Source organism: Tauraco erythrolophus, chromosome 2 (assembly GCF_009769465.1).
Source record: "Tauraco erythrolophus isolate bTauEry1 chromosome 2, bTauEry1.pri, whole genome shotgun sequence".
Classification (NCBI taxonomy): Eukaryota; Metazoa; Chordata; class Aves; order Musophagiformes; family Musophagidae; genus Tauraco; species Tauraco erythrolophus.
Genome location: NC_141466.1, coordinates 35,153,589 through 35,179,281, shown reverse-complemented (window position 1 = coordinate 35,179,281; position 25,693 = coordinate 35,153,589). Strand labels below are relative to the sequence as shown.

At 41.6% G+C, this 25,693-nt stretch overlaps 1 protein-coding gene across 1 annotated transcript; it reads right to left on the bottom strand.

Moving 5' to 3' along the window:
* On the bottom strand, window positions 1-24,795 carry HMGN3 (high mobility group nucleosomal binding domain 3). Its single transcript, XM_086631345.1, has 6 exons — window positions 24,653-24,795; window positions 9,491-9,541; window positions 3,669-3,698; window positions 2,960-3,007; window positions 505-618; window positions 1-388 (listed from the first exon to the last, which is right to left on the bottom strand). Exons 1-6 carry the CDS (start codon window positions 24,665-24,667, stop codon window positions 257-259), a joined length of 390 nt encoding a protein of 129 aa, XP_086487471.1. The 5' UTR covers window positions 24,668-24,795; the 3' UTR covers window positions 1-256.
* Between the last annotated feature and the right edge of the window lie 898 nt (window positions 24,796-25,693).

Below are 25,693 nucleotides of genomic sequence, written 5' to 3'. Positions count from 1 at the left end.
AGAAGAAAGAAAGAAATGAATCACTATAGTAAATTGCCATTACATACCTAAATACCCAAACTACCCTTACTCCTTCGACTTCTTATTTGCAACAGCTCAGTTTCAAACCTATGTCCATATTACAAATACAGCAACAAAACAGGTACATTCACACACTTTTCTTCCATTTGTCCCAGCTTTTCAAAAGCAATAGGAGCCTTACCTGTCAGCTTCCATTGTTCATACTGAAAAGCACCACACTACTATCTGTTTCTATTCACTGCACACATGCTGAATGCTCTACCGTACCCTTAACTTTCACTGTTTCAATCTGCCCTTTTACTGACAGTGTGCTGGCTGGGGCACCTCTGGATGTTGAAACACTAACAGCTGAGCGAGAGATGCGAATCTGCAATAACATTATGGGCAATAAAAAGAAACATTATGAACATGCTATCAATGTCTGAAAGGCTGAATAATTAAAAAACACTGATTCAATCAGCAGGAGGTATGTTTGGAAAGTACCTCTTCAGCTTTATTTTCACCATTTTCAGATGGTGTAGTACCTTCCTTTGCAGCTTCTTGCTTTTCATCCTTCTTCCCTTTAGCACCTTTGTTGGCCTTTGTTCCAGGTTCCTTCTGACAGAAGATTAAAAACATGGGCATAGACATCGTATTAGCAACCAGCACCCTACATCTTTATCAAAAAACCTTTGCATGAACTAAAAAGCAAATCTTGGCAAGCTGCATGAGCTAGACTGGAGCAGAAAGCCAGCTAAAGACTATCTGGAAAATTTATATCCAAAACAGTTATATGGAGACTTCCAAAATTTCTAGAAAATGCTGATGTCTGCTTCTTTGTTGTTTCTACTAATTTACAGGGATACAAAAACCCCTCAAACTATCTTGGTACAACTGAGCTGTACATACAGAGGTACATACAAGGTATCCGTATGAACAAACCCAATTACAGTATACTGAAAGCTTATTCAGCCAAGCACAAACAACACACTGCTTGTGTAACAGCACTACACGTTCGATTAATATGAAATATTAAATTAGATTTTAAAAATTAAGCATTTTTGTTGGCTGTCCTTTTGTTAGTTTGATAACATCTGTGATGTTCATTCCATGTCAATGAAAGAACCAACCAACACACTAGGGAGGCAAACACTGATAAAATTCCATCTGCAGCCACACAAAGCAGAGAATTTATCAAAAGGAACTATTCTAGCAGCTACAGTTTCATTTGGAGATTTGCTCTTAAACAAACAATTCGTATGTTGACGTCTAGTGCTTTTTAATCCTTACTCTATGTACATATTTATATTTGTGATCTAAGGCTAGTAGAGACATAGGTTAAGGATTTTAAGGGCAATGGGATAAAAATTGAAATGATAATTCACTGAATGTTTCACATTAGTATATAAAGTAGTTCCAATAAACACTGTGGCGATCTTCCATGTGACCATTTGCTCCAGATTCTCCATGCAAAATGTCAACAGTAGCTGTGAACAGGGATATTAAGGTCAGCCTCCCTTCATTAACTACCCTTCCCCAGCAATCTCCATACAGGAGTTGGGTGGTAAGAAGTGAGTGCCGGTAACCCTAGTTCCAGGGCAGCCTGAATTACTCCTTTCACCCTTCAGCCTTACACACTGAGAAGCTTCTTGGTGCTGTGAGTACAGGCCTAACTCTTCACCTACAAAAACACGAGCTAAGGGCTTGACTTAGTAAATCTGTAATTTGCAAGCTTTTACCACTAAAAGTGATCTCAAATTTGTACCATCTTCAGTTGCTTACTAGCAGGCTCAGAGTACACATTTGCTGATTTCTGTTTAGGAGACCAAGATCAATATACTCCTTAAAATGTGATCCAGACAGAGTTTGGAAAAAAGCAGATTACTGTATTAAAAAAGTTACTTAGAGTAATGTTGTAAAGGATTTGAGTCGCCTAAAATGAGCTTCATATGTCTCTCATGCAGCTTAGACTGACTCCGTAACACCAAGCTCATCTCACAACATGTACATGAAGAAGCTGCAGAAGCCACCATATTCCCCTCTTCATTAATACTCTTTTTAAGAAGGGAGCAGGATGGACTCAGCAAGACTTTATTGATAATTTCATTTGATAAATCATGAAGTGTTAAAAGTCAGAGTTTTACTTTCACACATGGACTTTGTATCCTGATACTTGCCCAAATGAGATACTAACAAAAAGAATTGAAATAATATAAGTGTGAGGAGTGCTAGACTCAGTTTCCAGTATGGTTTTGGGTTTTTTTTTCCGATAAAGCAATTGCTCTTACTTAACATTCCCCTTGGGCACAAATAAATCTACAGTTTCTGAAGTACACGGTTTATATGCAGAAATCCTGAAAAGATCTTTCAGACACTAATAAGATTTTAATTTGACTGTAACTGGCCTAGAAACCCCAAACCATTCAATTTAAATATATTGAATTTCACCTTTAATTATAATTGTGCATTCTCAGCAACAGCCAGGCTTCAAGAACAGATAAGAGTTTCTCACTATGAAATTAAGTACTGCCCCTCTAGACAAGGAAACGGAACAGCACAGAGTAATCTCAAATCCTATTGTAGAAATTGCTAGGTCTTGGGTACAGCTTAATCAACCAAACCTGTACATTTCAGGAAAAGCGTAGGAAAGGTAAAGATTCTTCTTAAACTAGGAATTCACTACAAACTAACATGCTTTGCATATCAAACAGGCAAGACATTTTGTTTGGGCCAGTAAGGAGGCCAGGAAGGGGTGGAACAGAAAGAAAAGAATGATCTAATTTGTTTTTTTTTCTCCCGGAGTGGGGGGGACGTGGGGGGTGGCAGGGAGCTTCGGGGAGAGCAGGGGAGCCGATGCCTCACAAAACCACCATGAATTAGAACTGTTTGCAATGCAAAGGAGGAGTATATTTGCTTACTATTGGTTGCAATGATGACAACTAAAAAGAAGAGTATTTACCTTCGTGGTTTTCCTTGGTTTGGGTTCAGGTTTTGGTGGAGCAGGTTTCTATAAAACATTTTCAGTTGCGCAATGTGTTAGACACAGTACCAGAAGGCAGCCAGCCACCTCCACCCCACGCCTTCCCTTACTTCCTGCTCATTAGTATGTATCTAGAAAAACACTGAAAAACCTTAACACACAAATGCACCTTATCACTGTACACACTCCTTTTCACTAGCTCATTCATCTAGCGGCCAAAGCAATTTGGAGGTCATTCTAAGAGTAAAATGGTGGAGATTAGTAGTAACTATTAAAAAAAAAAAAAAAAGAAGATACATTCTAACAGAGAAGACAAACTAAAACCAAATACTAGTGGTGGCATCAAATGAAGTCCTTGAAGGACAGCTCTTTCTTCTTCCCAGACAAGTAGTTGCGTTTCCACAACTAAGATCAGCCTGCAAAACGATACGAAGTCAATACTGCACATAACAAGACAGTGTTGCACTGAAGTGGGGAAATACAACTTTTGTTAGAATAACCTGAAACCTGAAAACTTGAAACCAAGAAAACACAGATAACTTTAGATCTAGAGTTCTTAAATATGCCTTGGTAAGAATAAAAATTGAATCAAGCAAAATATAACACGTAAAATATGAATACAACCCATTTGGTCTGAGAAACCATATGCCTAGAAAAGTATATACCAAGAGGTGTTATACATACTTACAGCTGACAATCTTGCTGATCGTCTTGTGGGCTACAGAAAAAGAAAAAGAAAAAAAGAGAGAAAATATTTGTATAGGCTTACAGCAAACAGTATCCAAAGCAACATAATATCAGTCATCTCATGGTGACAGCATAAAATATGCCCCAAGCAAAATACGTCTCTGTTGCCGAACACAATTCACATCTTCCTCACCTTGGACGACCTAAATTTTAAAGAGACAAAGTGATGTGAAAATTAGTAGTAAAAATTGTTCAGGAATTACGACGTCTAAATCTCCATATGGCTAAATACTTCCCCCTCCCTATTTTACAAGTACTTCTGAGTCCCTTGCTGCTCTATGAAAGGTTCACAAATACAGCAAGCTTGACACTGGCACAAGACACTGAACCCTTCTCATAAATACGTAGAATTATGTTTCTATAATCTAGCAGATGCTACTTGTAATAGCAGGTAAAAATACCATCTGATTAACAGCAGAATAAAGTTAACATCCTTCCCTAGAGGATATCAGAGTGCTAAAATTTCAAAACACGAAACTAGATCCTTCCACTTCCTCAGTTCCCCACATGCTCCATCTGAGAGTCCAGGTGCACAAAGACAGCTGCAGCATGAGAGGGAGAACTTATTTCTTCAATTTAAACATAATTCTCAAAAGGAAAGAAGAAAGTCAGATATTTTGCTTTCCTCCACCTTTCTTTATCACTTCAACACGCATTCCTTATTGAATTTTACTTCACTGTTCTTTGTCATAAATTTGTTACTGAAGATGAGTTAAGTCTTAGAAATAGTTGTAAACTTATTAGTTTGTTCACAATATTTTTGAATGCATTAAAACAGATGAAGCCATGATAGATGTCACACAGCATGGTTATCAAACAGAGTTGAAGTCTGGTCTATGCCATAAAACTAGAATCACACTTGTAGCCAAAATAAAGGGACAATTAAATCGCAACAAATATCCAATGTAACAGAGCTTAAAAAGTGAATCAAAAATATCTTCTTAATTACATTAGGCATTTAAGTTTGAGCTGAAAAAATATGGCTCCACACATCTTACAACAGGAAAGAGCTGTTGTTAATATCTGAAAAATGCAGTAATTGGCATTCATTGGAGCCACGTAAGTATTCTTACTGGAAAGCAGCAGTGAATAGCTCAGATCTGCATCCAGCAAAATAGAAGTCTTGTCAAAAAACACCTACAGATATTTTCAGCTATCAAATATTTATGCATCATTAGCAACAACAAAAAAGTAAGCTTCTCTTTCCTTGGCAATTCAGAGTATCAACTGCTTGTTAAGCAGCCCAACATTATTTTACAACAGGTTAAATGAAGCATTTCACTTGGTCAGGTAAGCAAAGAACTCCCACCTCAAGGCATCTTCTTTCACAAATCAATTTTCTTAACTGATGATTTCTGTCTCTCAGCATTTGGGCATTGGAATGTTACGTTAGCATCTACTCTTTAAAGGATAATATACTGGTTTAGATAAATTATAATTCTCTCCCATATTCCTCAACGGTTCCTGTTCCATGACTGGTTTCATAGGCAGCTTGTATTGCCATAAAGTCGGCATAAACCCTCGCTTCTTTAAAAATGCCTGACAGGCAAGTAATTTTACAGAGTTTGTAGGTATATCGTGTTATCTGATTATAAGGAGGGAACTGCAGACAAGTCAGCAAAGGTCATATTTAATGTGCTTTTGGAACCCTTGTCGCTCTCCAAACAGCTGTACTAAGCCAGGAACTAGCAGCTCATCCAACAGTCTATTTGACACTGGCCCACTAGCGAATACCTACGGAAAGAGTCTATGAAACGGAGCAGACACAGAACAACACTTCGCACTTTCCTACTGTGCCAGCTTCTGGTAATCTACAGTTGTGAACCTTCCAACCTGGATATTATATCCACATCATGTGTTTAATAGTCTGCAAGGGTCATTTTCTCCATAAATTTGCCTAACAACCTAGTGAACCTGTTTATACCTTCGGTTTCCATAACATCCTCTGGCATTAAGTTCCATAATAGGATTATGCACTGTGTGGAAAAGAAAAAGCTAAACCTAAACCTTCCCCCTCTGTTGTCCTTCCTTTAAACCTCTTGCCTCTTACTTTCACTAGATTCCTCTTGTTTTCGGGTTATATAATTCCCTAACCGCCTTTCTCTGTGTTACTGACGATTTTATGACACTTCTGTTATATAAAAAGTCGAGAATCCTAGAAAATCTGGGCTGTGGTTTGTTGGATTTTTTCTAATCAAGCTGCTCTGCATTCTCTGTTTGTCCCACTATACTTGGTATACTTTTCATTCTATCATGGCCTTTCTGAGGAAGAGTCAGGACAACTTCATTTAGTAGTCTCACATCTGGGAACACAAATTAATCTTGTGATACACTGATGTTTCACACTCTATCCTCTAGTATTTTTTCCTATATTCTAGTTACCTCCCCTCCCCTTGTGTATTCATTTGCATTTCTCCATATTGAATTTCTATTGATATTTTATCACCTAGTTATCAGTAACGTAACAGCCTTCTCAGTCGCTCTCGCTTCTGACTACCCTGATAATTCTTTGTAAGCTTCAGCAAACTTTATCATTTCTCCAGCACTCCTTCTCCTAAATCATTAATGAATATCTTCAGCAGCACAAGCCCAAACACAAATCCTTCCAATACTCCATTGGTAACTCTCCTCCATTATGAAAATTAACTACTTCTTCCCTCCTCTCTTCTCATATCTTTATCTGTTACCAATTCTTAGGAAGATCTTTCTTTTAATCCATGCTAGCTTAGTTTCTTTAAGAACCTGCTTGGGGATCCTTATCCAAGTGTTCTTTACATGCAAATAAACTATACCAAGCAGCATGCTATCATCTTTGTACCTGTTGACTTCTACAAAGAACTCGACTGCCTGAAGAATGATTTGTTTCTGCAAAATTCTTGTCAACTCTCCCATTATACATTTGTCCACATACACTTTTTTTAAAAAACTAGTTTTGCAAGTTAGACTCACAGGTTTTATTTTCCAGAATCCCTTATCTAATATCCTGGGAGCATTTCATCACTTTCAGTTACTCTGGTACTGAGGCCAAGGCAAGCAGTAAATTACATACTGCACTTAACAGTTTGGCAATTGCTGGGGAGTACTGTCTAGCTCTTGCTCACACTCAATTATAGAATGTCCTCCAACCCTACACCCATGAGAAATGGCTCCACTGTAAGAACCTCCCAAAGAATTCTCCATAGCAGAAGTTTCATTATTGGTTTTCAGCTTCACATTTGCCATGCTGGAGGCAGGGTTTGCTCTTTTCCTCATTATTTTCCATCAATACAAAAAACATCTTTCCAAAACAATAAATTTCCCTTATTTTTCTATTAAGCCATCCTGGGTTTTTGAGGTGGAGCGGGGGCTTTTGAAAAATAATACGCATTTCTGCACGGCTCTAGCATGGCACACCACAAAGCCTCTCTGCCACCTGAAATCATTAAACTTTTTAGCTGCTCTTTTTAATAGGCTTTTGTTTTTAATAAAATTCCCTTTCTTGATATCAAACCTTACCATAGAAGAGTTTATTTGCACTTGCATTCTTGCAAGGATGATGAACCTGAATATATCATGGTCATAACTACAGAATAGTTCTCTGACAAGTGTCTTTTTAACTAGCTCCTACAAACTACTGAGGACCAAATGAAGAGCTGATTATCCTTTTATTGGTTCTTTGATTTGTTCCACCAGGAAGCAACCATTTAGAGTTTCAACTGTTTTGTCTTTGTAATGCCATTCTGTGCCTTTTCCCAAATATCTGAAGGGTAACTGAAATCTCCATCTGACTGCTACTGTCCTCAGAGCCTCTCTGATCTCCCTTAACATCCTATTGCCACTTTTATTGTTGTGGTCAGATGATACCTGACAATTTCTACACTATATACTTCCCATTTACACGTCTTAGCAATCCATAAAGGATTCTGCTGTTCTTATTGATACAATTAATCTAGAGAAACTTAAAGACACTTAACAGAAAGCCATTCTGCCACTAATGCAACTTAGCTCTCAACTCTGTATAACTTGTGCCTTGGTGTCACGGTGTCCCAACAAGTTTCTGAGTTGCCCATTATATCAATGCCCTCATTTAAGGCCAGATAGTCCAAGTTGCCCAGACTTAGATTTGCAGCTTTTGTATTTTGGTTTGACTGCATGTTTTCATAGGCATGAATTAAACAGGGCTTTATTTCTTAAGATTACCTGTTCAGATGCAAACTTTTATAGCTTCTGTGCTAGCCCTCACTCTCCACCTCGATATGGAGCTCTGACTTCACCTTAGGTGCTCTCAAGAACTGGCCAGACTCCTCTCAGATGTTTAGTTTAAAATAATTCAGGAGATCTTCTCAGTGCCATTCATATAGGTCTCTCTTGGTTCAGACTGAAGCCATGTTCCCTGTGTAAATTCTACCTACTCCAAGAGCTCCCACAGTTTCTAATCTAATCCTACAAGATTAGCTCCTACAGTCCACACTAAGAGCTACAGGTGTATCTACTGAGACTATCTTGATTTGTTTGGTTTGTTGGTTTCGAGGTTTTTTTTAATTTCTGTAGCAACAGCCACTATCATCTCACCTTGACCAAAGCCTACTCTAAGAGCTCTCATATTTCAGAGTCAGCTCAAGAGAGCCTGTGTATTTCTGTAAGCTTTTCAGTCTTTATTCTAGCAGTCTGGTCTCAAATTTTTAGGGGAAGGAACTTTCACTTTTCTGGCTCTTGGAGGAGGAATATCTAAACTTGGACAGAGAAAAACATTCACTAGAGCAAAGGAGATGATATTTTTACTACAACTTAGTCAGCCTTTTCATACTTTATGAAAAATAAACTGATTTATCTTCTAGGATTGGAAGATACTCAGGTATCAAAATCTATTCCTCTCAGAGCTCCTTTTTAGTCCCCCTGTTTTTTTCAGGGGATTACTGTAAACATTACTATTGTTTGAAATATTTTGACATTTCCACTGTACCATCTTTTTCTGCTGGACTGAGCAACGACCAGCTTCTCAATTCAGGAAGTGTAAAACTTCATTAGTCTATTTTTCCTGTTCAAATATGCTCAAAGATCTACAAGAAGAACAATTTATTGTTAATTCATTTGAATATTCACCTTTTCTTTTCAAGGTCCTGATTTAACTTTGTCTGCCACAAAAGATGACAACCTAAGAAAATTAATCCTTATAATTCTCTACCTGTTTTTTTAAATTCACATTAAGTGCTGTGACAAACAAACTAGCAAACTTTACTGTAAAGGTCAAGGTATCACTGGCTGTCTCCTTGCCCTTGCTGACAGGAGTTACTGTGCCTTTAAAACAAATTCAGACAAAGAAAACCCACAAATGTGTCAGGTGCGCTTCCAGTTTAGAGCCTGGTATCTTAATTCAAGACACCCTTCCATCAGTCACTTAAGCTAAGAATAGTTTTGAAGTAGACTGGCTGAGGTGTGTGCATTAACCCTCTTCTTACAACCTGCAAGAGACAGAGCAACAGTTCCAGGCAGTAGCATCCTACACTGCTGCCACAAGATCCACCAGAGCTTGTTTATCAAAGCCCTAAGTGTTTCTAAATTTATTTTGTGTACTAATAAGTTGTATGAATCCTCAGTGCACCAAAACCAAATTATGCCAGATAAGCTACAAATGTAGTTTACCATCATTATTCCCACTGGAAACACCTCACTAGATGTGCCAGAGCAACACATGGTCTTCTGATACACAAGACTGCAGATCTCCAGTTAAATAATTACATACCATAATAAATAAATAAAAAAGAAAAAAAGAAATATACTTGCCTCTTGTTTAGTTACTTTTGCTGCATCCTTGCCTTCAGCACCCTCTGGAGACTGAAAGAAAATATTAAGCCAGTGTTTTTATTACAGACTTAAAAGCACCCACACAACAGCAAAAGAAACATCATGGTGAAGATTCTTCTTTGTATACATTGCAACAACTTAAAGAAGCCTGGCAAATTTACGTTAGCATTTACAAGCAGCACTGTACCAAGACCATTCTAGACTTTCCAAGCAGGAACACAAGGACTGATTATCACCTGGTACATACATATCATATCACACAGCATCCCTCAGCAGTCCCTCTAGTCAATTAACTAAAGTATCCACAGGCTCCAGTGGGAGCTTCATCTAATCAGCAGTTGGTAGCGCAACAGTATGAACTGGAAATCTGAGGTTTGCTCTACTAGGGCTTTTGAAATCCCTGGGAAATTTAACACATTTCTTCCAAAACATGAACTTAACTAGTAATGGGATGTGATGAGATGAACCAAAAAAGCACAGCATTACTGAAATGAGTGATTTCTTTACCTCATTTACTCCTTTTGTGCCTCAGGCTCACTCAGTTGGAAGCTTTAACAGTATCTTTCCCTTATCTCATCTCCTCCATCAGAACAGAAAAAAAAACAGTAAAACACCAAGACATTGACAAGAAAGCTAGGGACAAACATGTTTCTTCACAAGAACAAAGTATCAGCCTGACCATTCTAAGGCTGGTCTTCCAGAGGTACTAGAGAAACATTAGTTAAACCACAGGGGAGGGGGAAGGGGGGAAGCAAAAAAAAAAAAAAAAAGCTTGTCTTTTGTTTACAACTCTAGACGTATTACACCACATTTTGAAAATTACTGAGTTTCCACCCAGATGCAAGCGATTCATGGAAAAACAGTGAGCAGCAGCAGTTAGAGGAGAACTACCTGAACGGCATGTGTTTCAAAAAGGCATTTAACCGGCAGCGGAGAAGGCAATTTGGTTGCTGTTTTGTTTTTCCATCAGTAAGGGAGCAGGCTAGTTATCTGTTCCTCTGTCTTTCCATTTCAGTCCTAACTCAAACCTCCCCCCAGATGTGACACTGAGCATCTCGGAGTTCTACAGTTATCCTGGAGCACAGAAAAAGACCAGCTAGCCTGCAGCAGTTGGCCACTGCCTGCTCCTGGCACTGGGCTCTAACATCCTTACAGAAAGACACCCCCCCACCAGGGAATAAAACGTGGCTTTGTTACCGAGCACCCTCCTGACAGAAAGAGCTCACGCCACAAAAGCAGCTGGCTTAAAAAAAAAAGCCGAGGACTGATCATCTAAGTAGCCAGAAAACAGCAGGAAGTAGAGCAGCACCGCGCAGCGTAGAGCAGCTCGGAATAGCAACAGTCAGGCATCCAAAATGGAGCCTGACGGTTCCCTGCGCTACGGCAGCCTCGCCAGCCGCCTGTAGGGCTGTTCCAGGTTTGCAGTGCGAAAAGCCTGTCAGTGTGCTTGCTGAAGAGTTGCTACAGCTCGATGGTGCGATGCTGGGAGCATCAAAAGCCATGAGGAAAACAGGAACAAGTAGTTCCATGGTCGCTGCCAGTACCAAAGTCTTATTTCCTACAACTTCCCTCTTCAGTTCATGACATGGTACAAGCTCTGGGTACAGCTTTTCTGTAGTCCATGAATTCATAACGTCTGTTTCTCCTATATGAATTTTCTCAAGTCTAACAAATTTGCACTGCACCCTTTCCCTGGGAGGGAACTCGAATCGCATCCTTCCTGTCCTGAGCACCTATTTATATGGAAGTTGTCTCAGATTTCATGATCTTTTCCTCATAGCGGCCAAAAGGCTCAAGATTTACGGGGGTAGGGACAGCAAGACGGCACGATGCATTTCCTTTGGAAGCCAGGCTAAAAAACTCACTGTAAACGAAATGAATCTGACTGACACTCCGCAATCGGGCTGGTTTACCCTTCTTCACTTTTAGGAACCACAAAGCTTTGGAACAGGGCTAAATCATCACAAGCCGGCACTGCCACATGCCAACAGCCTTGCAGTAATTGCCCAGGAGCAAACTCTCACCCTGCAATACTGCACAATTAACACACAGTAATTTACCCCATTCTCTTTAGCACTAGTGAATGTCTCTCATATTCCTGATAGACAGGACAGCCTGATTTTAGATGCCAATATTATTGCTTGCCAACAGATTTTAAAAACTACTCATGAAGCTAACCGCAGGGGGGGAAAAATATTAAAATACTCTTAATGCAACCAGCATATACTACTATGATATATTACATAACATACTTCAATAAAGTTAGCTAATTAGTCCAGCATTCCCTCTCAAGTTAGAAAATCCAACAGCAATTCTGAAGTCCACGTAACTTTCTCCATGGTGGGACATGCACGGTAATAATCTCAGAGGTGTAAATAAGCAGCAAGGGGTTCTGACACACTTGCTTCCATTTCAGATCTGCTCCCTCCTCTCTGCAAGTCCAGGCATTCGGAGGCTGTGTGCACCCTCCCAGGGCCTTGGCTCCCCAGTACGCTGGCAGAGCCGCGTGGGAGGCCATGTCATGAATAAGGCAATTGATCCAGCTGAAAAATAGCATGCTGCTTAAACAAATTTATAAATACCATAATATACATACAAATTATAAATATATAGTCTTCCTTGCTCCAGCAGAATCATTTTACTGCACAGCTGCACAAACAATTGAGCCAGTAGAACAGGCAAGAATGAAGTCTCACAGGGCAGTAGCAAGCAGCCTGGGACTTTTTAAGCTGACAAAGACAACAAAAAAAAACCCACAAGTTAAGATACAGCTACAGTATGTGTGTTAAAAGAGGAACAGAAACCTATTTACTTATTTTCCCCTCTACGAGTATTGCTTAGACATTCCTGTGAGTTCCAGCTGATATGGATCTTCATGCTAGTTTCTGCAGTACTTTCTCCTCTCCCTAAGGACCAGAGAGATTTGTACACGAATGGATTTGGGCCAAGCACAGTTCCCAAAAAACTTGGCATGCCACACGCAGTGACTGTCTGCACTAGTATCTGGAAGTCACAGGACTCCTATGTAGATACCACCAAAATGTTGAAGTCCTTGCCCCTAACTCTTCCACAGGAACCCTTCCCCATCTTTTGCACTGGTGACGAACTACTGAAGGAACTCTGGCTTCAAAGCAACCAAACGTACTCAGGAACCCATCCCCTTGGCACGTTTTTCCACATGACGTAATGCTCTGGCTCACTGTATTTCACATGACACCCCAGCGACATAAAAACGCACCCTGAATACTGTGCCTTACATCGTAAACCAGTCGGCAACGGGACTGTCCACACTGCAAGTTTTGTGCAGCAAAATCAAAGACCAATGTGAGCACTGAATCACTTGACAAGGGCAGTACTCCACCCTCAGTAATTCTTCAGCTGTACTCTGTCGTATGCCTGTATTACACTAATACAGTAGCCCCTGTGGGCCTGCTGTGCCTGATACTGTATGGACACCTACAAGAGACAAGACAGATAAACGAAAAAAGCAAATATGGACACAGATAATAATGATTTTTTTTTTTTTCCCAATAACAGGTACACAGAAGGAAAGAAGCTGACTGGCTAACTCTAAATATGCTTTTGTCATTTAAACCAATAGCAAGTGTTAAGTTCAGATAACCACACATTGTGTCATACCTCAGTTAGGACTATATGTTGGTATAACATACAATAATAAAATAAGATGGTAAATTAAGCTGTAGCTAAGCTTTGTAAGATCTGTCAGAGCTGTGTAACTCATACCACAAGATTAACCTGGAAGGCTGCATGGAAGATTCCCTGCGTCTATCAGCAATTTGCTTTTTTTAATTTGCTTTTCCCCTACCCCTTTTTAAGAACAACCTAGAAAATTATTTTGAGACATACAACTGGAAAAAAAAACACGAATATAATAGAGAACATGAATAAAATGAATGGAATATTAAAATTGAGCTTGTTTGAATACACAGTTCTTGCATTTCACCAGCTGTGAAGCATACACAAGGACCGGTGTTTCCACACACCAAGACGATACTGTGGTATCTGCAATGTCAACACCGTTACAGAACTGTCAAGTTGAAAACAGAAAACTAGATAACTGTTTTAAGGAAACATTTAATAGAACATACAGGCAAACTTCCTTTTTTTCAATTGTTCTTAAAGCGGGGTTACCTGGCAGAGATGCACCACAAAAGAAACAGAAAGCTTCAATTTTTCTAATCAAAACCAAACCCTGCAATATAAGCAGGATGTAATGAGAGTACAGTAACACAAAGTAGAGAAGTTATTGATGTCTGTTTGAGAGATCCAAAAGTACATGTTTGAACTTGCAGTGACCAGCTTCTGGATAAATATTATAAAGGGGTACATTAAAAAGCATGAAGAATGAGAACACAAGTATGCCAGAAGTAACAGTCAGTACAGAAGCTTGCTTATAAAACGAAATAGATTGTTCATTCTCTGAAGGATCTTATTACTAGCTGAAACTCAACACCTCAGCTCTGATGGGACAGAAATGAGTCCTTTCATATCCACCTGAAAAAAAAAAAAAAAAAACCAAAAACAAACAACAAAACAAAAAGCAGATGTCAATTTCATTCTAACTACCATGTTAAGAAGTTAGAAAGGCAGAAAGCTGTAACCATCCTAGCACTTGAGTATTCTCTACAGCGTCTCCTCCCATCTTTGGAAGCTGTTTTGTTCGGCCACATCTCAATACACTGTCTGCAACGGGATTTGCCTGTAGATACTTCCCTGGCTCACTGTTTTAGCTGCAATTTCCATGATGTAATGCTTTGGTCATTTCTCCAATAATTTTTTTCACCAACCAAAATACAATAAAAGCTTGCAACAAAACCCCAGTGCAAGAAAAGAAGACAGACATATCAAGTCTTAAGCCTTTTTCAGGGTTTACCGCACTGTTTTCCTAAATTTTTTCCTCCTCTCATTTCCCTGAGTAGAACTCTGCATTAAACTAAACTTCATTCAATGAATTGTTTCCCCATATATGTTGAGATTTTCTAATTATGCCTTCAGAGTTCCGAATTTTGTGCCAGTTCATAAACGTAATTAAAATGCTGCTTATTTCTTGGTTTAGATTAATGAAGACCATGTGTTGACTAATGTAACACCTACCAACTCCTGCAACACCCTTCTAATCATTGTTTCCTCATTTAGCTCCTCCAGTTATTGTTAACCTTTGTTTATAGCTAGTTCTTTGATCTGTTTTCAACAGTAGAACAGTGTTCACTGCCAAGACAATGTGAATGAACTCTGCAAATAAAATTAATTCTCCCTAATAAATGCTTTAAGAAATCAGGTATTCTTCCTACTACATCCCTTCATTTCTTTTTTCTATCAAGAGCCTGATCCCAGAAAGGGGGGGAAGTTGCATCCCACTAATTTAAAATGCAAGTAATTCTGCCAGAACCACAAGTGAAGTACAAAATAAATCTGGTTAGTGACTAGACTTTTTAAACATTCAAAATGATATCTGCCTTACTCTCTTCCAAAAAATCTGAGGGTTTTTTTATATATATATATACACACACACACTGTATATATATGTACATAAATTCTTCACTAAAAAAAAAATCAAAACAAAAACTAGAAAAAACCTACTCTGCTTAAATATTTATTCTTTAAGTACATAATATTTTAATCTTTTCTGTTAAGAAGTATTATAACGAAATATTATACAGTATTTCATTTTTAGAATTTAAATCCCTCCATCTTAATAGATACTAGGAGCAGAATATTTAATTTTCTAATTCTTTGGAGGAGAACATCAAGATCATAAAGTTCTGAAAAGACAAACAGTACTTAAAAGTTTAACTATAAAGATCACCATTAATATCCCCTGGTATTTACATGCATTCAGAGGAGGTGGGGGAAAAAACAGGGAAAACACCTCCTGACCAAAGCCTCCATTCTGGCTTAGAGAGTCAAGGCAAACAGTGACTGGTTAACATCCATTGCATTTTCAAAGAATATATGAGAAAATAAGAACACAAACAGCCTGGTTATAAACAAAATCAGTAGGTTCAGAAAACATATTTTTTTAAATTTCTTCATCCTTAACAGGTAACTTCTGTGAGCTTTATGCTCATGCAGGCAAGACAGAAGAGACAAAAAACAAGTTAGGCCTGGGGTATTTCTAAATATCCCAAACCAGTCAGAATAAATGCTTTTCCAAAAGAGGAAAGCCCTTCGCTGTAGATTGAGGCTTTGCTGTTCTCACTGAAAAGAGGTCAATGATTGACCAATATAATTTAAAATGCATTTAAATTTGATGGGACATTTTAAAAGTCTCACAACTGGTTTGGCTTTTATTTTTCCTTCCAAGTTTGTCTTCCCTATAGTCAGTTTTTTGAATATGACATCTTCCTATCTACCTATAGCAGAGTGAAGACGTAAGAGCAGTTTCTAGAGGCTCAGATTTAAAAAAACAGCATTGTAATTTAAAATCAGACAGACAGTTCCTTTTTCAGACAGTGAAGTAATCAGCTGCATTTTGAAAAATACAGATCAGACATGGGAGCAATGAGCACAGTGCATTTGAAATTGTTCAGTTTCCCCTGAACACCAAATACGAGAATTCAGCTAGGTAATATGTAAATTCCTGTCTCAATATTTGTTTAACCATTTTACTGCCACCATAAAATAAAAAGGCAAGATTCAAAGAATACGATGGATGAAATTAAATCCCTAATACTATTTCTCCGACTTTTCAAGGCTGATGCCAGTTCTGCTAGTGAGATGAAGCTGATCGACTCATGCAAGTTTATACACAGAGCCAGAGTTTTTAAAACCTTAAGGATTAAGTTCTGAAATCTGTATCTAAATAGAAATGATCATATCTGCAAAGCAAAACCTGTACAAAGTACTTTTGGGGAAAAAAAAACCCACACAAAAAGCAACAACAACAAAAAAACATTATCTACTTAAAGATTAAATTTAGATAAATACTTTCAGTAACAAATGATTCTGGAAAATAGACACCTCTGGCCAAGAAAAATACTCCGAATGACTGAAAAAAGTGTATAATTCCTTCCTTCCCAAAGGACATAACTATGATAAAACCACAATAATCTAGAAAAGAACCTTTTTTGTTGTTTCAACTAACTAGTGCCACAGAACATCACACCTTCAAGATGATAATAGCAGGTCCACAAGTAAGAGGTAGGTACCAAAGGCACAACTGGTACAATGCCTTCGATACACTGAACTCTTGCATCCCAGTAATAATTCCAGCTGGGGTTAACAGTATTGCTCTACTATAACAGTCAGAATGGAGAACTTGACAGACAACCTAAATGCAGTTTCAAGAAAAAAAAAGTCTCCAAGAAGGTACAGCTGGGATAAGAAAGGATGCAGCAAAGATAACGGATATTTTCCTACTACAGATAGAGCACGGACATCTCAGCTCCAGAGGAACAAAACACTGCAGAGGTAAAAATCTCATTAGACACTCAATTTTCAACTATGGAAGCACTTTCTGTAACTGCTAACTTGGGTAGCATTAGGACAATGAAGAAAGCTAGGTGGGATGAGCCAACACACTCAACAGTCTCAACACAGTCGGTGTTGATGGGAACACATGCAATTTTTCTGTGCAGACTGATCCCAACATTCTTGGGAAACACCACGTTTTATATTTGCAGCTTGCACTGTTACCAAGTATACTCACTTTTTACTATGGGAATACAGGAGTTGTATCTCCAAGTTACGGGAGTAATTAATTGAAAATTGGTAATTTCCAAAGACACTAAGGGGAAAAAAAACCCAAAACAAAACAAAAAACAAGCCAAATGCCTGCCTTCCCCCTGTGCCTCACCCCTCTACCCCCACACAACTGTTCAAGGACACAATTTGACCCTGAGTTGTTCTGATGATTCTAATGAACTACAGAATACTCCTCTATGCACTCTAAGGCTGCCATCTGATTAACCCCTGGCTGCTGCTAAGAACAGTTCTTCCCTTTACCACCTAATCATTCCTGCCATTAAGCCAGCTTAACTCTTTGTGCCAAGGTATGGGAAAATAGATGGGCAACAGGTCTGGTCAAAAACCACCTCAAACACACATGATATCCCACAGGTTAAATCAGAGTAAGGGCAGGAATGAGCAACTCGAATTGCTTCTTTTGGCCTGTACATGTCAGCTTGAAATATCTGTTGAACTATAGTCCGAACTATAAAGTCTCATATCATTAATTTTGTTGACAATAAAATTAGTTAAGGGCATCTTACTTCTGCATGCAGCCAGTTGCTCATTCCCAGCCCTGCTCCCTTCTAACAGGTTACCACACATTCATTGTGCCACTGTGCAGCATCTCTAAATTGGATCAGTAAAATGATTCAGAATTAAAAAAAAAAAACCTCAAAAGCATGTTAATACTTACTTACTTACTTAACAGGTTTGAAGAGGATCATGGCCTGAAATATAAGTCCAGCACCTGAAGACATCATTTTGGCTACTGGATCATGAGACACTGTGCTAGCTTAGTGCAGTTAAAGAACAGAAAAGAGATGATGGCCATTATGATTCTACGAAGCGCTAATTTGCAAGAGAAATCTCTAGATCTGGTTTACTTACACTCTACACGAAAGACAGTATCACAATCATGTCAAGAAAAAGTCAGCTTCATACAATTTCTACGAAACAACAAGGATACACCTTGGAACATACCAGGCCTATACACAGCTACTGCTTGGGTATCGAACCGCAGAGAAAGTGAAGTTTACCAAGTAAGACAGAAGAAAAGCAGCCTTAAACTAAATAGAATATGCCTGCTACATTCCATTTACACACAGGATTTTTTTATTTTTAAAACAATACCGATACTCTACAATACAAAATAATATTACCTCCCGTGGCGTGCTGACCTACTGTATATCATAGAATGGCATAGGCTGGAAGGGACCTCAGAGATCATCTAATCCAACCTCCCTGTCATGGGCAGGGACGCCTCTCAACTAGATCAGGCTACTCAAGGCTCCGTCCAACCTGGCCATGAACACCTCCAGGGAGGGGGCATCCACAACTTCTCTGGGCAATTTATTCCAAAGTCTTACCACTCTCGTACTGAAAAATTTCTTCCTAAGATCCAATCTAAATCTGTTCTCCTCCAACTTAAACCCATTTCCCCTTGTCCTATCAGTGGACACTCTTGTAAAAAGTCCCTCCCCAGCCTTCCTGTAGGTTCCCTTCAGGTATTGGAAGGCAGCTATTAGGTCCCCCCGAAGTCTTCTCTTTTCAAGGCTGAACAATCCCAGCTCCCACAACCTGTCCTAGTAGCAGAGGTGCTCCAGCCCCTGGATCATCTTTGTGGCCCTCCTCTGAACATGCTCCAACAAATCTATGTCTCTATTTATCTATATATAAAAAGATTATCTGCACCTGGTTAGTTCTGAACTCTGGTGATGACTTAAAGAGTAGACTGTACTAGCAGCTACACCTCATCAGATACCATGCTCTAATACCCCCAAGGAGCATTAAGAATCATTTTTAATTGACAATTCGGTGAAAATCCAGGAATTTTTAGGTTGCGCATTCATTAAGTCCAATTATATTTCAATGTGGTCCAAGAAGAAAATTTATATACGTTATCAATTGCTGATAAACGTGTCAGATTTTTACAGACATATAAAACAATCAGAAACATTTTGGATCCATAAATTCTTGGTCAATGAGCTTTTTAATCTCCATAACTCTAAAAAACAGTCATAGCTAAAACTATATAATTAGCTCTAAGTTATTTTAAAAAGTATCTTGACTATAAAACGTGGACAAATAATTGTTGCCCTGTAAACATAATTTATTGCAACATGGCATAGCAGCATTACTCCACCACGTTTTTTTCTTCAGTGCCACTCAACACTGCTACACTGTATTATATCTAAGTGTACCATAGGCAGATAAAACTTTGTGATCTTTTCTGCTTAATTTTTCCAAGAAAGATGTAGATCCTTTGAGTCAGCCTGGTTAACAGATACTTGGAGTAGGCCAACTAAGCAGTTTTCAATTGCTTTAAATACATCAAGGTTTAAAATTCTCAGTAGTTACAAGTTTAGTACAAACAGTACAATTCCTAAAATTGCTAAGTTACAAAACGTCCTTTCCTCTTATATTTGAAGACTCCTGCAATCTTTTAAGATGCTCCAACATCTCTATGCTGTTTGCCTTGGTTGAATGTTAAGTGCATGTCTGCACAGCAATCATTTAACCTGTCCCTGCAAAGGACGCCAAAGGGAGAAGTCCACCTGAGGACTCTGCTGGCACATTAGGCGGAGTTTGTCGAAGTCAAGGGTACCTGAGTGACACAGGTGCAAAGAGGGTTGCCTCCTGCTGTTGCCTAGCCTGTTTCCCAGTAGTTAATGCATGATTTAGGATTGATCTAACCAGAACAGTGGAAAGAGAAACCATTTTTTCAGAGCTCCGATTTCTGCTCTTAGTCCTCACGTAGCACAGGGAGAAAGGAAAGAAGAGTCAGCATGAAACACAGGAGTTCAAGCAAAAGTCTGGAGAGAAAAGCGGGACAGATGGAAGTGGGGAGAGGGCAGCAGCCAAGACATTTGGATCTGGTATTGACCCCCTTTCCCCTTCTAAACTATAATCACATTCAGAGCATGAAATAAAATACAGAACTTTCCCCATTTCTACATCCCACTGCTAACAGTGTGTCCTGTTGATTGTAGTCCATTATAATCTGACAAGTGCCTCTGCCGCAGACCAAGAGATTCCAACTCCAGTGATGAAACAAGTTTTTGGCAACGTGCGAGTCCCCACAACATCACTGCAGCTTCTTTACTGACAAGCAGCTTTGAAACAAAGATATTATTAGCAGAAAAAACTCTATGTTACATTGATGCTGCTATGTTGAATTGACCTGGACTGATACACAGCTGAAGCATCAAAACATGGAAAGGGGCACGAAGTGGACACAAAAAGGGGCACAAAGTGGAGCTGAACAGCACTTGGAGTGTACAACTCACCTGCTAGTCTTTGCACAAGATCTACATACACTTCATTCCACGGACCAAACAGCGACAGCAGGATCATTCAGAGCCACAGCAAACAGAGCCGTCACCTGCAAGGCCCTCAGCTTCATTAGCTAATTGGTGTTTGATCACATACAAGTTTCTCCAACCAAATTTTCAGGAACTGGTTACTATTGCCAGTTCCTCAGTTTCTATATACACAAACTCAGACGACAAATTTGGAGAAGTAACAACAACAAATGCACCACTCAGAGTGCAGGAGGTGCTTATCAGGAGGAATAAAAAAAATCAGGATAGACATCTTAACCTGAGAATCCAAGAGGAACGGATCATTCCATCAACTCAGCCATTTACTTGTGCCCCATTTCCCTACCAGTGAATGAGAAATAATATTTCTCTTTTAATATTCATGACACTTCAGAAATGCAAACTCAAACAGAAAGATTTCACAAACAGAATTGAGTTTAGGTCCAGACAAAAAAGTCTAAGTAGAATTTGACAGCTCTAGTTAGTACATTTAAGAACGTGCATTTAACCCTAAGGGTTAGAAAATACATTGTTTGATATCTGGTTGACAAAACAACTAGTAAGGTAAGAGTCTCACAAAAAACTTATCATGTAACTAAATGAACTACGATAGGACAAATCTGGAATATGGCACCTTCCAACTTCCACTGAAGCAGCAGCATTCCAAGCAAAACATTCAGAGGGTTTGTTTTTCTGTAGTAAATACAACCAACTAGTCTATCTGACTTTAAAGAAAGCGAGTTTGCGTAATGGAACAGGAACCTGCCACAGATGTTCTCTATTACATTTTCACAGCATCAACTGTACTGCAGAAACTAACATTCCTGACTACAAGGAGGCAGCAAATAGTCCACTGAAGTGGACAATCAGGCCACAATATTTTTTATTTGCTATGAAACAACAGCAATATACGAAAAGGTTATATTAAAAAAAAACAACCTCAAACCCTTAAGACGAAAAAGTTGCATCTAGTCCTCACATCTGATCCAACTCCAAGCATTTTCAAAACAGCGTGCAAGGTCCAGGTCGTGTTGCACTGAGTCAGATTAAAGAATGAGTTGGGTCGTTTTGGAGTGCAACCCCAAATAACTGACAAGTTCTCCATTCAATACTGGACAAGTCACCGCTTGATCTATTAATATCCCTCAGAGATGGTGCAGGTTCTACACAAAGGTGCAAGTACTGTTCATCTTGATGACGCTCACATTAAAGCTTATGTATGTATGCTTATGCACGTGGGTGTATATGACCATACCATGACTCTCCTTGTCGTCAGGTGCAGAACGGTTCTTCATCCTTTTATGGCTAACATTGAGACATTTTTACTGGGGATGTTTCAAGGTCAAGGAGTTTTCCAGTATGACCCAAGAGCTAATTCCAGCAAGACAAGCCACAAAACAAAAACACTCCAATCCATTTCAAGGCATTCGTTGCTACCAATACCACAACAAGTGTTCTGGTTTATCCCACACTGGCATGCCATTCTTCTTGTGAAAGGCAATGTTCACACCACAACACGTTATTACAACAGACAAAGGGCGCAGAAATCTGACAGAAGCAGCCCAGAGTTCAACCTCTTCTTCTTTTAGCGCAGTATTTAACGCCACTGCAACACACGTTAAGTTTTCATTTTCCCCCTGACCCTCAACTAATGACACCTTAATACCTTAGGCCGCAGCTCTCTAGAGAAGGGGAGACAGCCTACGTTTTTTTTGCCCATAATATTCATAATGAACACAAGGCCAGGGACTCACCAACTGACTTCAGTTTACGTAGAGATGAAAAAAATCAGAGATGAAAAGAAAAGCAAACAAAAAAGACAAGCTAGTTTAGACAACTAAGGCATACACAAAACCAAGTGCAGGCAGATTCATGCCCTTTCTGCAACAATTATTTACTTACCCCCATAACTGCGAAAATTTCTCATTTTGACTTGAGATGTTTATTTCCTTATAAAACTTTCCGTGTTAGCAGCCTTTTTATAAGTTAGAAATTTTAATAGAAGAATTGACTACTAGCTGCACATGATGGTTTTGTCTCCATGTGGAAGCTGACTGGTGTAATTATTCAGCTACTGCTCTATCACTAACTTCTCACAGGATGTTATTCAGGAAAAAAAAAATTGCTATTGTAGAATACTTATGGCAATCACACTTTTCTCAAAAAGCGAAGCCATTAATCACACACTCTTCCTAGAACCAATGCTTCCTAAAATCTATACTTCATATATAATCTTAAAATTTAAATGTCTACCCATACAACACTATGGAAATTAAAATTCACTGTTAAAATTTATCTACATCGCTCTGATTCCATATGTAGTATTTCTATTACTTTTTTACAATCTTCTAGAAAAAAGACACGTTCTCGTGGACTTACTACTCAAAGATAGTTTTCTCTTAATAAACATTTCACAACAGACCACAAAAACCTACACAAGTGACTTTAACTCTACCCCCCCTCTTAGGAAGGACAGCCTGAAACATTATCCACTGTGTAAGAACACACAAGGGCGAAAGAAACAGAGTAGGAAGTCTGCAAGGTTTTCAAAGTCATGGAGAGTGCTACGGGCACAGGCTAATTTTCAACTTTTTCCTGATGACAAGCAACAGCTCAAGAAGAGCATGAGGCCTACGTGAGGGTGCAATGACAGAAGAGCAAGAGGAAAAACTGCCCACCATTCACTGACCCCGCAGTTGTATCCATTTCCAGAACTGGAATCAGGTTCTTTGCTATGAATTAAATAATCCAGTAGCCCATTTGACAACTTGACATCTTGATACATTCCACAGGAATAAGGGAAGGAGGAGAACTAACACTGAGCTACCTGTAAGCCACCATCTACCTGTAACTTTATTACAACAGATCCAAGCCCCAGCCCAGATGCGGTGTATCGGGAGGTCACAGGTGACGTTTGGGACACCCCCAAAACCACAAATCGCTTTGCCTCGGTTGACCTAGTTAAAATTAAAGGATTGCAGCTAGCGTTTTTTGTCATCGCGCGTTGTCAGCGTCAAGCCTCCCGTTACGAGCGCCCGCAGGAGGCAGGCAGCGAGTCCCCGCCGAGGACCTCCGCCGGGGCCGCCCTCGGCCGCCCACCCCCGGGGCCGACCGGCCGGGCGGGCGCCTCCTCCGCCCCTCATCTTGCCAGGGAGGGGGCCGGCTGCCCCCGTCCGCGCTCGGCCCGCCTCCTGCCAGCACCGCAAGCGCTCCCCGGGGCCAGGACGCCGCGCAGCGAAGGCTCCGGGTTCAAGCAGGAAAAAAAGAGGGATGGAAAAAACCCCGCAGCACCGGGCCCGGCCGCTGAAGGGCCGCCCAAGTTTCTCCCCCTTCGGGAACGCGGTCTCACAACCGGTCCCCGCCGGCGGCTCCCTCCCGCGGAGGCTGCCCGCCCCGAAAGCCAAAAACGCAGACGGCGGCGGGGGCGGGCCGGGCCCCCTCGCCCCCGCCATGGCTTCCCCGTCCCGGCGGGGGGCGGCGGGGGCCGCGCGCGCTCCCTCGGGAGGCGCCTCCCGCCGCCCCCGAGGGGCCCTGCCCGGATGGGCGCCCGAGTTGGTACATACGGGTCTGCCGCGGGAGGCGAGGAGAAGGGTGTAGTTTGTTTTAAAACATGGCTTGCCTCTCCCCTCCTCCTTCTGCCTCGGAGCCATCACCCGCGCACGGCGGGAGGCGGCGGCGGGATCCGGCCGCCCCGGGTGGGGGCTGCCCCTGCCCGCCGCTCCCCCCGCGGCGGCGCCGGAGTTTGCAAGCAGGAAACTCCTCCCGGCGGGGGCCAGGGGCGAAGCCGCAGCTGCTGCAGCGCTTCTCCCCGGCGCGGGCGGGAGGAGGAGGAGGGAGGAACCGGAGTTGTGATAGCGACTTCACCTCCCGGGGACGAGGGCGACACCGCCCCGCGCGGCACCGGGAAAGTAAACAGGAGGCGACGGCGGCGCAGGGAGGGGTGGAGGGGGCTTGCAACAGGCAGCAAAATACCCGGGCGCGGGAGCAATCCGCGGGAGCAATCCGGCACGCAACGGCGGCGGGGGAGCAGCAGGCACCCCCGCCTCCGAACGCGCGTTTCACCCACCAGCCCCCCGCCCCTGGCCGGGGGAGGCGCAGAGGCACGACCCGCCGCACGCCCGGGGCGCCTTACCTTTCTCTTCGGCATAATGTCCCTGCTCCGGGCCGCGAAAGTAAAGCGACGAAAGAAGCTCCGGCAGAAGCGCGGATCCGCCCGGTGGTGGTGGTGGTAGTAGCGGCGGCGGCGGCGACACCGGCGTCGCTGGTGCCCGCAGCTCTGCCCGCGCCCGGTGCCCGCCGCGCCGCCCCGGCGCCCCGGCAGCCCCCACCGCCAGCGCCCGCCTCGCCGACGGGGCGGGCAGAGCGGGGCAGCCGCGGCTGCTGATTGGCTCCCCGGTTGCGTCGCGCCCCGCTCTCCGGCGGGAGCGGGCTAATCAGGGGCAGCCCGCGCGGGTCAGAGGCCGGGCGCGCGGGGCCCGTTGGGGCCGGCGCCGGGCCCCGCGGGGAGCGGGCGGCCAGGCGCCCCCGGGGAGGGGGGGATGACTGCCTGCGGCCGGGGGGCGGCCCCGGCAGGTGCCGCGGTGCTTCGCGAACGGTCGGGAGGGCGAAGCGAAGCGGAGGTCTGGGTGCGTCGGGCAAGTTGCGAGCGGCACCCGCCCAAAGAAAGTACAGCGCTCGTCGTGCTAGTCGAATTGCTCCGACCCGTTTAAATTTCCCTTCGTTTTCGCCGCCCACTGGTTCCGGTTTCTCCGCCTCGGCTGAAATCCGCTGCGGTCTTTCCGCCTCGTGACCGTTCTGCCTTCCTAAAGCCTGGGGTCTGTGTTGCCGTGTGAATCCATTCATCCTCCAGTCCTTCAAGCGTAAGGAAGTTGTGGGGTTTTTTTTCACGTCTCCTTTCAGCAGTGCTGTCGAGAGAAACACCACATTACCAGGTGGTGTAATCAATTCTTCAGTGAAATTCAAACGCTTTTTAAAAAACTTAACAAGAAAAATATAAGCGATTGACTTTTTACTGGCTTGAAATCGAACGAGCCCTCTCGAGCACCTGCGGAAGCAGCAGGACTGAAACCAGAGGTTTGCCAAGGCGTTGGCTACCTGCCTTTAGCCGAGAGCTAAGTGGTTAGGATGCGCACGGGGATGTGGCAGCCGTAGGCCTGACTTTCCTCTTTACCTG